The following is a 15,697-nucleotide window of genomic DNA, read 5'->3' as shown; positions in this document are numbered from 1 at the left end:
TTCACTTCTCAGTCCCCGGTTTTTGTTGATGTGGTCTGCACTTACCACCATCCCCAGCTGCCCTCGAGAAGACAGGATGTGTGGAAGGTTACATTACCTTCTTGAAATCCTGTGGTACTCAGGTGATGTGTGGTTGGTAGATTCAGAGACACGGGGTCATAGAACACTATGGCACGTCCAGTCTCTGCCAAACGACTAATCCACCTTGTCCCATCAACCTGCACCTGGACCTGACCCTGACCCTGGCTCTCCATTCCCGTTACTGCCTGTAAGGAGTTTGCACGCTCTCCCCATGACTGTGTGGGTTTCCTCCGGGTGCTCCGGTTTCCTCCCACAGTCCAAAGATGACCGGTTGGTAGATTAATTGGGTATTATAAATTATCCCGTGATCAGGCTAGGATTAAAATCAGACATTGCTGGGCAGCACAGCTTGAAGGGCCAGAAGGGTTTGTTCTGCACTGTATCTCAATAAATATCCCTCCCATACACGTACCTATCGAAATTTCTCTTACATGTTGAAATCGAACCTGCATCCACCACTGGCAACTTCGTTCCACACTCTCACCTCCCTCAGAGTGGGAAAGTTCCCACTCATGTTCCCCTTTCACCCTTAATCCATGACCTCCAGTTGCAGTCTTACCGAACCTCAATGGAAAAAGCCGACTTGCATTTACCCTATAATTACCCCTCATAGGTTAATTGTTTTCTGTAGCTTGCTCCCAGTGTGTGCATGGGAGTGGTAAGAGAATGGGAGAATGTTTATGAGCAAGCGAGAGAGAATACTCTTGAGAAGCCAGATAGAATGGGACTGCACTTGGGTCGACTCAATGGGACAAACGTCCTCCCGTGTCAGAAGACCATAAACAGAGGAAGCTGACCGGCCAGCCTTGCTAGATGAGTGGCAGTCGGCAGTTGTGAGATCAGGAACAGGGCGATGGGGGGGGGGATTGGGACCGAAAGCACTGTGCATAAGCAAATGGCTCACTGCTTTTAACTGAGACATCAAGCCATGGTCTCCCGCTCACAGAGAAATCATCCTGGTATGTAATCACCAAGAGCAGCTATGCAACGGGAAAGGTGCAATTGGATCTACTGAGTCGCGTTTGTGGGCCCTGTCAATCAGCATTCTCTAAAATAGATTTTCTGCACTTGTTGCATCTCAGCGCTCATAGGCAATCACCGTCGCCCTGGCAACCAGTAACCAGACAGCGAAAGAGGGGAAAAACATAAACACAAAACAGCTTTATCAATTCCAATAAGCCCGAGTCTGTTCTCTGCCATATGAAGTTGACACAAATCGAGCTTCATCCAGCGTCAGTTTAGTTCACTGCTCCTGGGTCAGAATTAAATTCTGTCAAAACCCACAAATGATTTCTAATCAGCCCGCACTTCTTTAAACGCTGACAGTAAAGAGCTATTTGGAGACAACTGTATTTTAGGCAGCGAGAGATTCCTCCAGACTTTTGTGTTACCATCAACAGTGGTACAAGAGACGACAGTCTGCAACACACAATCTGCTGGAGGGACTCGACAGGTCGAGATGCATTGGCGGGGGGGGGGGGGGGGGGGGGAAGGAATTGTCAATGTTTCGGATCAAGCCCCTACATCAGGGCTGAGAATGGAGGGGTCAAGAGGAAGATAGGGTGGGGGGTGAGACAGGAGCTGGCAGAGAGGAGGAAAGATGAGCTTTAGTTGTCACACGTACATCAAAACATACAGTGAAATGTGTTGTTTTTTTGCATCAATGGCCAACACAGTCTGACAATGTGTGGGGGGCAGCCCAACTGCTAAGATCTTTTTCTGTGGGGGAGGGCGTCAGGGATTGTTATTGTTGCTGTTTTTTTTCTGTGGGGAGGGGATCGGGGATTGTTACTATTGTTGTTTTTTTCTGTGGGGAGGGGGTTGGGAATTGTTATTATTGCTGTTTTCTTCTGTGGGGAGGGGAGTTGAGGATTGTTACTATTGTTTTTTCTGTGGGGAGGGGGTCGGGGATTGTTACTATTGTTGTTTTTTCTGTGGAGAGGGGGTCGGGGATTGTTACTATTGCTGTTTTTTTCTGTGAGGAGGGGGTCGGGGTTGTTACTATTGCTGGTTTTTTCTGTGGGGAGGGGGTCAGGGGTTGTTACTATTGCTGTTTTTTTCTGTGGGGAGGGTTCGGGGGTTGTTACTATTGCTGTTTTTTGTTGGGGAGGGGGTCGGGGATTGTTGTTATTGCTGTTTTTTCTGTGGGAGATGGGGTCGGGGATTGTTATTGTTGCTGGTTTTTCTGTGGCTAGTGAGTTCCTGAAATTCCGAAAGTGTTGCTGTCTGGAGTCTAACCGTTCGACGATCAGCTCCCAGTAGGGTCACTCATGGCAGTAGGTTCAAGGGGAGGTTTTAGACAAGGAGCGATCCAACCAAGAACCTAACAGTGAAGCTGGCAGATGATGATAACACATCGCAACGGCAGTGAAGGTGGAGGGAGGCTGCAGCAGTGAGGGTCCCCAGTCGTCTTGCATTCTATGCCACTGGACCCTGACCCCCATCTGTCAAGGACTGTGAGGTGGCTGCCCATGTATCAGGCATTCACTCTAACAACCTGGATTAAGTCCCGTAGCGATCAGCAAGTGGCGAAGGGAGCAGGACTGGCCAAGATCCATGGTATTGGGTTTAAGAAGGGCAACTGGAGGGGGAGAAGAGTGGTCTTTTTGCCCCACAATGCACCAGAGTATGTATTTCATGGATTCACTCTACACTCCCTGAAGACCCACCAGTGGGCAACCTCTGAGGAGAACATCATACTCAACTCCAGTGACTACACTACTGTAGGTGGACAGAACAGGGGAAGATGGAAATAGGTGTTGTGGGGGGAGGGGGCTGGAGGTGTGTTGAGGGAAAGGACAGAAGAATAGAAGGACCAGATGTGGATTAGAATGGGGTGGTGGGAAAACACAGAGGTAAGGGGAACATGAAATTGGAAAAGTCAATCTTCATATCACTGGGTTGCAGACTACGCAGGCTGAATACAACGTTTTGTTGGTCTAGTTCTATACTGTGGTGCTGGTGGACGGACAGGTTGCTGTGGAAGCGGGAAGCAGGTTCCCATGCTATTGGGAGCTCAGGATGGCCACTGTGGACGGAGCACAGATGACCTGCGACTCAGTGGTATAGAGGAGGTCACATCAGGAGCAACGAAGGGAGCAGACAAATTTGGGGCAGCACGGTTAGTGTAATGCTGTTACCGTACCAGTGAGCAGGGGTCAATTCCTGCCACTGTCCATAGGGAGTTAGCACATTCTTCTCACAACTGTGTGGGTTTCCTCCGGGTGCTCCGGTTTCCTTCCACGTTCCAAACATGTACGGATTAATAGATTAATTAGTCACATGGGACACATGATCAGATTGGCCAGATATAATTGGGCAGCATGGGCTCGTTGGGCCGGACGGCCCTGTTACGGTGCTGTATCTCTAAATAAAAAATAAACAAGCAAAATTGGAGGAGGTGAACATGAATTGTAGTCTCATATAGAAGGGCTGGTTAGGGCCCTGGACAATGGATGTGTGCTTCAGTATTGGTCCTAAAAGATCACAATTCTTCTTCCTGCTGAAAGGACTGGCCTCTCCTACCCCAGCACCGTGCATTTGACAATAATCCCTTTGTTACCTGTTGGAGCTTAACTGATAAACTGATAAACCACATAAACTGATGCTGTTACCCTCATCCCCGTGGCAACAGGCTTCAAAAGGTACTGCAATGATCATCAAGCACTTTGAAACAACCTGAATGGGCTGCAAAAAGAGATCTTGGAAAACAACTGCTCCCTTCTACTGTCAGACCAAACGCAACACTCAGTCTGTGCCACCCATTAGCCCCACCCTGGAGGGGAGGGGGGGGCAAGTCTCAAGTTCCAAAATCAAATTCCTGGGTCCAGCTGGATGAAGCAGAATAAATATTAATGCATTTAAAAGGATTGGTAATAATTTCCTATTTTATTTGAATTCATTTTAAAAAGGCTTTATTGCCAATGTGCCATTCACAACCTCAGGATGCCCCAAAGCACTTTATCAGCACTGAAGTATTTTAATTATAAGAACATTGTAAAGACTGATTTACTGGGAAGAGCCAAGGGTCCCACATGGGAAGCTCGAAGGACAAGTCCAACTGGCAAAGCCCGAGGAGCTCAGCCTTGTTAAGCAAGCATGGGCAAAAATAAACGGAAGCCAGTCAGGGCACGTTGTCATGACAATAAAAGGCTAATGATAACCTTCCGAGGGAGATGTTTTCTTCATAGTAGAGAACGTGAACTATTGACCTGCCCCACCGTGGAGCCCTACAGTTATGATATGCGGTCATTAATGAAATTCGCAATTTATAGAGAGCGGTTAATCAGGCTTCAAATTAACGACATGATATGCTGGTTGAAATAATGACCTGCGATAATTTGATCTATTTCTGCAGTGCCTGTCAACTCTACCACGTCAGTCAACACTTCCACTGGTATGTGCCAGCTGCTTGAGGAACGATTTCCTCCACAAATGCAGTTTAAAGGATTAGCTTTATTTGTCGCACGTACCTCGGAATATGCAGTGAAGCGCGTCATTTTGTGCCAACGACCAACACAGTCTGTAGATGTGCTGGGAACTGCCCACGAGTGTCGCCGCACTTCCGGTGCCAACATAGCATGCCTCATGTGTTTGGACTGTGGGAGGAAACCCACGCCGTCACGGGGAGACTGTACAAACTCCTTACAGGCAGCGGCAGGAATTGAACCCTGATCTGTTAGTGCTGGCACTGTAAGGCAATTTGGTTGAGCACTACACTACCAGTCGGAACTTGCCACACTCCGCTCCACGTCAGTGAACTGTCCCGAACAGTGCAAAAACTAAACCACACGCTGGAAGAACTCAGTGGGACAGGCAGCATCTGTGGGGGGAGATGGACAGTCGACACCTCAAGTCGAAACCCTCAACCTGGATTGAAAGCTAGAGGGGAGAAGGTGAGGGGATGGGGTGCCACAACAGGTGGATCCAGGTGAGGAGGGATGATAAAGGGGAGAAAGGGGAAGGAGGGGGAGAGTGGAAATAGTGACCAAAATTGGGAGTCACATGGAACCTGGTGCTGACAAGCAACAAGTCAGTGGAGGTGAGAAAGGGCTGAGAGGGTTGCTTGCTTTTTGTTTCTGTTTCTAGCACCTACAGTCTGTTATCTCTACATTTATAAAGTGCCCTGAAGCATAACAAATTGCCTCAAGGTACAGAATCTGTCTAACAGAGCAACACTTCAGAGAGCTGTGGGTACAACTCAGCACATCAGGGGAACCAAGCTCCCCTCTATGGACTCCGTCTACATTTCCTCGCTGCCTCGGTGAAGTAGGCAGAGTCAAAGACCCCACCCACTCTTCTCTCTTCTCCCCTCTTCCATCAGGCCAAAGGTACAGAAGCCTGAAAGGAAACACCACCAGGCTCAAGGACAGCTTCTACCTCGCTGTAGTAAGACCGTAAGGCACAGGAGCAGAATTAGGCCATCAAGTCTGCTGCACCATGGCTGATCCTGGGTCCCACTCGACCCCATACACCTGTATTCTTGCCATACCCTTTGATGTCCTGAGCGATCAGGAAACGATTAACTTCTGCCTTAAGTATATGCACAGACTTGGCCTCCATCACAGTCTATCACAGAGAATTCCACAGATTTACTACTCTCTGGCTAAAAAAATTCCTCCTTACCTCTGTTCTAAAGGCTTGCCCCTCGATTTTGAGAGTTCGGAATACCCTTAACAAAGGAAACATCCTCACCACATCCACCCTATCTAGTCCTTTCAACAGTCAGTAGGTTTCAATGAGATCCCCCCTCCCCGGTATTCTTCTGAATTCCAGAGAGTACAGGTCTAAAGCTACCAGACACTTCTCACATGTTAACCCCTTCATTCCCAGAATCATCCTCGTGAATGTGTCTGGACTCTCTCTGAACGACCACACATCCTTTCTGAGATATGGGGCCCAAAACCGTAGACGGTACCCTATGTGGGCTTCACTCGTGTTTTGTAAAGGCTCAGCATTATCTCCTTGCATTTATATTCTACTCCCCTTGAAATTAATGCCAACATTGCACTTGCCTTCTTTACCACAGACTCAACCTGTATGTTAACCTTCTGGGAGTCTTGTACAAGGACTCCCAAGTCCTTCTGCACTCCTGATGTTTGAACCTTCTCCCCATTTATTTAAAAGTTCGCACTAATGCTCCTTTTACCAGAACGCATTACCATACATTTCCCAGCACTGTATTCCACATGCCACTTTTTTGCCCATTCTTCCAATTTGACTGAGTTCCTCTGCAATCACATTGTTTCCTCAACACTACCTACCCCTCCACCTATCTTCATATCACCCCCAAACTTTGCCTCAAAGTCATCAATTCCATTATCTAAGACTTTCCCAACCAGTAAGGTTAGGCTAACTGGCTTTTAATTTCCTCTCTTGTGTCTTCCTCCCTTCTTAAAGAGTGGAGTGGCATTTGCAATCTTCCAGTCCTCCGGGACCATGACAGAACCAAGTGATTCTTGAAAGATTATGACGAATGCACCCGTCACCTCTTCAGCGACCTCTCTCAGGACTCTGGGATGTAGTCCATCTGGCCCAGGTTATGAGGCTGTTGAATAGACCTCTTGTACAACAAGATGGACCCTTGACCTTACAATCTACCTCGCTATCATTTTCCTGCACTGCACTTTTTCTGTAGCTGTTATATTTATTCTGCATTGTTTTTGTTTTAATTTGTTCTACCTCAATATACTGTACAACAGTATGCAAGACAAGCTTTTCACTGTACCTTGCTACAAACGACTATAATAAACCAGTTCCAGTGCCACCTACCAAAGCGAATCAACCTGCCAGAGTTGGTCCCTGTTTCTCATGACTCAAGGTCCAGAAACAACAGCAGATGATTTATGAAGATACTAATTTATTTGTATCTCCCTTTTAAGAATGAAATTGCTTTTTCCAGCCCATGCCTGGTTTATTATATTTGACTAGAGTGGCAGATTTTGACAAGTTTGTGTTCATGTTTAAATTAGAAGCACAGCTTGTGTTTGATGAAGGAAGTGGTCTGAATAATCAGTTCAATCAATACAATTGAATTCTGCTAAAGAGGCAATTAAAATTTTAACAAGTGGACTATGCATACATATCTGGAGTTGTATATGAACATGTGTGTGTCTATTTGTGTGGTAGGCAGTGTGTATGTGAGAGAGATAGGGACAGAGAGAGACAGACAAACACACACACACATAAAAAGCAAAGGGAGAGCGACAGAGGGGAGAAGAGAGAAAAAGGGGGAGATAGACACAGACACACACACAGATAGAGACAGAGGCACAGTGAGGATCTCTCTCTCTCCCACACACACACACACAGAGGAGATGGAATGAGGTGCTCAAGCACACTCAGGGAGATGGAGAGAGTTACAGACAGAGAGACAAGGAAAGGGACAGTGGGAGAGACACACAGAGACAGAAACACATACGTGGACAGAGATACGGGGGGGAAGGGAGACAGACAGACAGACACAGACACACACAAAGGGAGAGAGAGACAGAGACATACACACACAAAAGGAGAGGGAGAGAGACACAGAGACAGACACATACACAAACAGACTAAGACATAAAGCAGTGCTGAGAGAGAGAGAGAGTGTGTGCGCATGTTTTGAAGGGTGATGGTGTATGCGTGTGTGTGTCCTCTCCTGTGTGTGTACACCTTTCTTTACTCTCATTAATCCTTTCCTTTCGACAGTGATACCCTGCCAGTAAACCGTACGAGCCTTGTAGCTGGTCAGAGCATGAGAAGAGAGAACTCATGCAGAGGCAAGCCCCTACCTACTTGCACTGAGACCGAGCCTATCTTATGAAGTTGCAGCAGCCATTTTTTAAAAAAGGCTGGAAGCCTTTTCTAGTAGTTAAGCCATCTCTCAGCCCACTGAACCATGATCACTGTCTTTTTCAACCCAACTGGGGTGGGGGGAGCGCAGCAGTGGGGTGGCGCGGCGCAGGTGGCATTGGACAGGGAGGGTGCACGGGCAGTAGAGGGTGGGGAGGGCATGGTAGGGGTCACCTCCAGCGTGGGGAGGAGGACGGGGACTGGGAGAGGGAGGAGAACAAGGACGGGGAGGGGGAGTAGGACTGGGGAACGGAGGAGGATGGGGTGGGCAGGGCGGAGAATGGGGGTAGCTGGAATCCTGACAGGTTTTGACCGATTCCCAACACCTGTTCTTCTGAGCACGTTCACACCTGTGAGGCTGACAATTTACACAGCAAGGTCCCACAAACAACAGTGTTTCTTTTAGTCATTTTATTTGAGGGATAAACATTGGCTAGAATACTCTGAATAACTACAAACAAAGGGCTACCTGAGGGGGCAGGCAGGGTGCTTCTCAAACAATTGCACTGCTGACAACAACGCTGTTCCACAAGACATAGACCAAAGGGACATTCGGGACATTTAACAGACTCTTTGATAAGCACACGGATGAAAGAAAACTGGAGGTCTCTGTGGGAGGCAAGGATTAGATTGATCTTGGAGTAGGTTAAAAGGTCAGTATAGCATTGTGGGCTGAAGGGCCTGTACTGTACTGTTGTATGTTCTGTCCTCATAGTTAACCCCTGTAATCCAGCAGCATACTGTTAACCACTTCTGCGCCCCTCCCGTAATGGGGCAACCAGAGTTGTGTGTGAGATAGTCCGATGTCTGCGCTGATCCAGTGTCTGTGAGCCGACTGGAAGTAGTGCAGCCAGGTTTCAAGCAGGGTCAAGGGATTGAATAGCCTAGTTCTGCTCCTCTATCTTAAGGTCTTATGGTGATCAACATCGGTGACAGACTTCATCAAGGTGGGCACTGGGCCAGAGTAAGCACTCAGCCCCGTCAGGCTTGAATAGCTTGGTCTTACTCTGCCCCAGCACAATCTCAGGGGAAAGAGGGAGGATGGAGAGAGCGCGTAACAGCGCCAGACAGTGTGAGCGAGCGAAAGGTTACTGAAGCATGCAGCAGATATTGATTTGCCCGTCGTTGAGAGAGAAGTGGTGGGAATGAAATGTTAGTGTCTTTTCACGGCTGCGGCACACAGCTCTCCTCCCTGGTTCCTCCAGCCGCCGAGCACCGAGACCATCCATCATGGAAGACGTTGACACAGGCGGGAACTCTCCCTGACATTCTTGCCCCTGGACCCACTGGCCACAAGCCCACTCCAAACTTCAGGCTCTGAGAGTTCGGGAATACTTACCAGGAATGATCACAAGTTAGTAAGGGACCTTGCAGAATAGAAAGCAGTCCACTTATTAAAGTTCCTTCTTTCAGAATCTGGCAGCCAGATATCATTCTGCACAAGTAAGAAACATCGGCACATCACAGGGCACAGATGGACTGCAGCCTTTGCCCACTGATGATTGATGGCAGGCAAACACTTGATGGGCCGAAGGGTCTAGTTCCAGGTTGTATGACGCCAAGGCTCAAAAGCCGAGGACCAACAACAAGCTAAATCAAGAGTGTCAAGCACTTCCTATGTGTTAAAAGCAGAACGGGGAGGGGTGGAATTTGCACAAGATACCGGGAACAGAAAAGTATTAGTGCGAGGAGGGATGGGGGTGGCATACACTCTGTAGCCACTTTACTAGCTACACCTGATCGTTAATGTAAAAACCTGATCAGCCAATCAGCAACTCAGTGCATTAAAGCATGCAGACACGGTCAAGAGACTCAGTTGTTGTTCACACAAACCATCAGAATGTTATCACTAAAATGAACTACACTAAACTTTATGACAGTTCAATGATTTGATGTTTTATATTCTGTGGTATTCGCTCTTTTTTATGTCATTTGCAAGGTTTGTTCTTTTTTTGCGCACTGGGTGTTTGTTTTCTTTGAACGGTGTTTCTTTGTTTTGTGACGGTCTGCAGGAAGACGAATCTCAGGGTTGTATGCCACATATGTACTTAGATTACAAATGTACCTTGAATCTTTGAAATGCGATCTGAGTGACTTTGACTGTGGAATGATTATTGGTGCCAGACGGGGTGATTTGAGTATCTCAGAAACTGCTGATCCCCTGGGATTTTCACACGCAACAGTCCCTGGAGTTTACAGAGAATGGTGCAAGAAACAAAAATAAACCCAGTGAGCAGCATTTCTGTGAGTGGAAATGCCTTGAAAATGAGAAAGGGCACAGGAAAGTGGCCAGACTTGTTTAAGCTAATAGGAAGGCAACAATAAATCAAATAACATACATTACAACAATGGTGTACAGAATAGCATCTCTAAATGCACATGTCAGACGTTGAAGTGGATGGGCTACAGCAACAGAGGATTATGACCATATTCAGTGGCCACTTTATTAGGTACATGAGGTATCTCATATAGTGCCCATAAGTCTCTATTATCCAGCATGGAAAGAGGAAGAAAGACTAAAAGGAATAGCGGAGAAACATCCTGGAGAGCTAAACTTAGGGTAGCTTCCAACATGATTGACAGGACTACTGTAGAGAGATAGGGACTGGAGAGAACAGAGAAATGAGTCTTCAGCCTGAGGGCTAAATCTGTATCAACAATCGGCTCCAGTGGAATTTCTACAGAATCAAAGTCAGGTAGGTTCAACAGCCGATACTCAGCCCATCTACAGCACTGACAACTTTCCTCACCAAAGTTACCAATTAGGTCTCCAGAAAAGAAGAAAGACAAGATGACAGAAACAGTGAATATTGAGTTCACTTGCAGATTTCTTGTCACTGCTGTAAGCCAGATGATTTGTTGCTTTATAAAGATATGGATCTGCACCACATAAATCATAGTGATTTATGTTGCTGCCAATTTTGAATGGTTTTCACGCTGGCCTGCCCGTGTAACGGCACAGAGTGCAAACCAACGCAAATTACCATTGGTCACCCACTAACTCAAAATGGACAGCATTGCACATTGGTTTTGCTTGTCAGTTTCTACGTGTCCTTTTCTACCGGCTCTATTGTATTTCTTTGTTCTACTGTGAATGCCTGCAAGAAAATTATTCTCAAGATAGTATTTGGTGACATACATTCAGTGGCCACTTTATGAAGTGGTCTCTGAGTGTATGTTCATGGTCTTCTGCTGCTGTAGCCCATCCACTTCAAGGTTCGACATGTTGTACGTTTAGAGATGCACTTCTGCACATCGTGGTTGAAATGTGTGGTTATCTAAGTTACTGTCAGCTTGAACCAGTCTGGCCATTCTCTCTCATTAACACGGCATTTTTACCCACAGAACTGCTGTTCACTGGATCATAAACATGAGAAAGTCTGCAAACACTGGAAATCCAAAGCAACAAACACAAAATGCTGGAGGAACTCAGCAGGTCAGGCAGCGTTTGTAGAAATGAGTAAATGGTTGATATTTTGAGCCAAACCTTCTTCAGGACTGTTGGATTTTTTTTTTGGTTTTTCGCATCATTCTCTCTAACCTCTAGAGATTGTTGTGTATGAAACTCCCAGGTGATCAACAGTTTCTGAGAAATTCAAACCACCCTTTCTAGCACCAGCAATCGTTCCACGGACAAAGTCACTTCTTCCCCATTCTGATGTTTGGTCTGAATAACAACTGAGCCTCTCGACCCTATCTGCCATGCTTTTATGCAGTAAGTTGCTGCCACATGATTGGCTGATTAGATATTTGCATTAATGAGCAGGTGTACCTAATAAAGTGGCCACTGAATGTATATGCACTTTGATAATAAATTTGCTTTGAACTTTGATTTTTTTTGCTTCAGTCACATGTGTGGTACAGGGATGCAAGCCAAGCACTATACATGAGGTTGACAGGAGGATAAAACTAAGATAATTTCCAGCAGAAACTTTAATGGCACTCAGCAAAATTGAGTGACTTGATTGCACCTGCCCTTTAAATACGGTTCTCATGATCTCATGGGGATCATACTTGTGTTAATCACCAACCCTCCCGTGCTGGAGAGAGGTGGCGGCAAGTTAATATAATCAGAAATGAACACATTAACATTTTGCTTTTGCATACGTAATGAGGCTGGGTTTGAAAACGTGGACTTTAATCAAACCGATATCCTGCTGGTGATGATATCAGTCGAGGCACTGAGTCACTCTGGGGATGGAGAAGTGCGACTCATTCCGATTGTTTTACACACCGCGTAACAAAGAGGGGATGTCACAGCCAGCCGGTCTGTGTTAAAGGACTCGTGGGCAGGCCAGTAGGCACACACTCCAGCATAAAACAACACAGCAAACACATAGGGGGCTTGTGAGTGTGGCAACTGTCAGGAAACAAGAAGTCAATAGAATAATAACAAAAGCCTCTTAGTGTTTGGCCGACAAAGGGGCTCGAGAGTGAATAGAATAGGAAAACAGCAGAGTGGTTACATTGTAGGATTAGTAAACCAGAGTCTTAGATAAAGATCCAGAGACCCAGCTTCAAATCCTAAATAAATTAAATCAATCTTATTAAACAAAACTGATAGAAAAGGCTTGCACCAGTCATGGCAATCTCAAAACTACATAAAAATCCTGACTGCTTCAATAACGTTTTTTAGGGAAGGTTGGGGCGGGGGGAGGTGAGGTCTGTCCTGTTGATAGTAATAGTACAGAGTGCTAACAGCTCTCAGTAATGGTACGAATTCTTAGAGTATCGAAGCGACGCAGCCCAAGCCCATGGGTGAGGAACGACCTGAGGGTTGGACGATTTAAACGCCGAGCTAGGTTGGAATGTGTTGGGGTCGGAGGCAAGAGATGGGCCACTTCAGCTCGCAGGGGTTTGCTCATTTCTGTGCTGCACTGGGGCTGTTGCCTGCAACTAGTGGACTTCTGAATGGGCTGCAGTGATGCCTGGTGTTGTGAACTTCAGCTCAGAATGCTTTTATTGTTTGCATGATTTGTTTTTATTTGTTTTTTTCCTCTCTGCGCATTGGGTGTTTGAAGGTCTTCTTTTGTTTTTTAATGGATTCTTTGTTTCGTAGCCTCCTGTAAGACGACAGATCTCAAGGTTGTATAAAGTATACATACTTTGATAATAAAATGTATTTTGAACTTCTTAAGTGGGGCACAGAAATAGGCCCTTCGGCCCATTGAGTCTGCACTAGCCATTAATCATTAATTTGCACTAATCCTCCACTAACAAGAGTTTTGTTCTCCCCATGTTCCTCTCAACTACCCTCTCCCCCTCCAAAGATTCCACCATTTAGCCACACTTTGGAGGCAATTTACAGTGGTCAATTACCCACCAACCAGCACATCTTTGGGATGTGGGAGGAGGGCAAACAATGAGTGGGATACCCAGCCACTGGGATTTCTGAATATCCAGAGAGATTATTGAAGTTTTAATGTACTCAAGCTCTAAGCCTTTACAAATAAAGACAAGGGTCAGAGTGTCCTGGGTATGGTGCCTATTGAATATCGACTACAAGGAAGGTTCTGACTCAATAAATCAAACCAAGTCAGCTTTGGTGAAGTAAGAAATAGCAGAGCTGTTTGCAGCACACCACACTCTTAAGTGAAAAGCTTATAAGAGCAAAAGACATAGAACAGAGTTAGGCCATTCAGCCCATCGAGTCTGTTCCGCCATTCATCATACCTGATTCATTATCCCCCTCAAACCCATTCTCCTGGCTTCTGCCCATACATTTCACACCTTTACTTATCAAGAATGTATCAGCCTCCACTTTAAATATCCCCATTGACTTGAAGCCTACAACAATCCGAGGCAATGAATTCTACAGATTCACCCCCCCCCCCCCCGGCTAAAGAAATTCCTCCTCATCTCTGTTCTAATGGGACGCCCTTCTATTCTAAGGCTGTGCTTTCCACTCCTAGATTGCTTGACTATTGGAAACATCCTCTCCATGTGCACTCTGTCTGGTCCTTTCAATATTAGATGGGTTTCAATTACCCCCAGATCCTCTTTAAATCTGTCCCTTCTCATCTTAATCGTATTTTTAGACCCCCTTTCCTGAGCACCCCCATTATCTGTGCTCCTCCTGATTTTATAACCCTCTGTAAGATCACCCCTTGCCACAGCCTCTGTGAGGATTGTCACAGCTGATGTGACAAGAGAGGACATTACCTTTAGGATGATTGGAGAAAAATACAGGGGGGCATGTCAAAGGCATTTTGTTTTACACAAGAGAGCAAGTGTGTGGAACCCAGTGCCAGAGGGCTAGCAGAGGCAGGTGCATGAGAGACACTAAAGAGACTCTTAAATAGGCATATTGGATAAAGGAAAAAAAATAGAGGACTATAAAAGAGGGAAAGGTTAGATTGATCTTGGAGTAGATTAAAAGGTTGGCACAATTTGATAAACTGAAGAGCCTGCACTGTGCTGTTGTATGTTCTTACTTGAAGTGACAATAACAAGAAAACACAATATAAGATTGGAGTGTCTGAATTGACTGAGCCAAAGATTGTAGGAGCTCTAACTCAGTTCCTGAAAGAGTAAGGGAAATACAATACCTTGGACGCACTTGCTATGTACTAACTCCAGAGCTACAGAGTAGTTCCTGGGCAAGTAGAGATATTCTGCTGAGGCTTTGCCACCGAACGTTGAATCCGGACAGGGCTGCTTGGATCGGTCGCCAGGGCAGCACAGGATCCAGTTACCTGAGCTCGTCTGACAGACTGGTGTCGGGGTGCCTTTGATGATGAACGCGTCTTTCTTGTGACAACGCTCCTTTGTAGATGTGCTCAAAGTTATGTATAATTCATGCTAATCTAAGTTGATGTTAACTTACAATTGTCATGTTTGTAATGTACTGTGCGGCAGCTGCAGACTGCTAATTTCCTTGGCATTTATACCCTGCATGCCTGTGGTAATAAACTTGAATTTATTGAGATACAGCACAGAACAGGCCCTTCTGGCCCTTCGAGACATACCTGCCCAGCGATCCCCCGATTTAATCCTAGCTTTACCACACAACCGATTAACCTACCAACCAGTACGTCTTTGGGCTGTGGGTGGAAACCAGAGCGCCCAAAAGGAAACCCACGCAGGCACGGAGGGATTCCAAACTCCCTAGTGGCGGGAACGGAACATGGGTCACCCACTCTGCTGACCACCACACTACCATGAATGAAGAGCCATAACACCTTGGTCACCTGACGCTGGGAACAGGTCCACAATACAATTACTTTCGTACCTGCCATCATTCTTTGGGCCTCGTACGGCTCCATGTAGCCATCGTTCCCCACCACTTTCTCCTGACCAGCCTGGGTCACACCAGCCTGAGCATCGAAAGGATCCGCATAATCTTCGAGAATAATGACCTGTCAGTGGGAACAAATTAGAGCACAAAAGAGCTACATTAGACACACGGCACTCGTTGAATAGGTAATTGTTTCTGTAATGTGCTAAAGATCTGTATTCCACGCCCTCTAGGCATCAGTAAAAGAGACTTTCTCCATAAACCAGCAGCTTTAAAGTGACAAACTACAGCATGTAAATAATACTGAGAGTGAACTCTTGATACGTGCTGGGATGGAAATAGCAGATAATCATTAATCTCTCAGACAACGAGACGGGGAAGGAAGGAAGGTGGCAGATTTATCATCGGAAGGAATGTCTTCCTCATTCTTTTAATGTTGTCTTGATACAGTAACCGCACTCCACTGCCCATTATGTTTGTCCCGCTCTAAGCCCAGGCAAAAGATTCACATTCATTCACAGAAGATTCAAAGTGCATTTATTATCA

The 15,697-nt window shown here is 46.1% G+C and overlaps 1 protein-coding gene across 2 annotated transcripts in view; it reads right to left on the bottom strand.

Annotated features, from left to right (window-relative positions):
- The window catches only part of LOC140714359 (SH2 domain-containing adapter protein F-like), a 239,109-nt gene that overhangs the window by 191,527 nt on the left and 31,885 nt on the right, over positions 1-15,697 (bottom strand). For both annotated transcript variants that reach the window (XM_073025550.1, XM_073025551.1), the window contains exon 2: positions 15,146-15,272. In XM_073025550.1, coding sequence (XP_072881651.1) covers positions 15,146-15,272 — 127 coding nt within the window. The remainder of the gene's footprint in view (positions 1-15,145; positions 15,273-15,697) is intronic.

The sequence above is a fragment of the Hemitrygon akajei genome, chromosome 21 (assembly GCF_048418815.1).
Source record: "Hemitrygon akajei chromosome 21, sHemAka1.3, whole genome shotgun sequence".
Taxonomy (NCBI): Eukaryota; Metazoa; Chordata; class Chondrichthyes; order Myliobatiformes; family Dasyatidae; genus Hemitrygon; species Hemitrygon akajei.
This window is presented reverse-complemented; position numbering and strand designations above follow the sequence as displayed.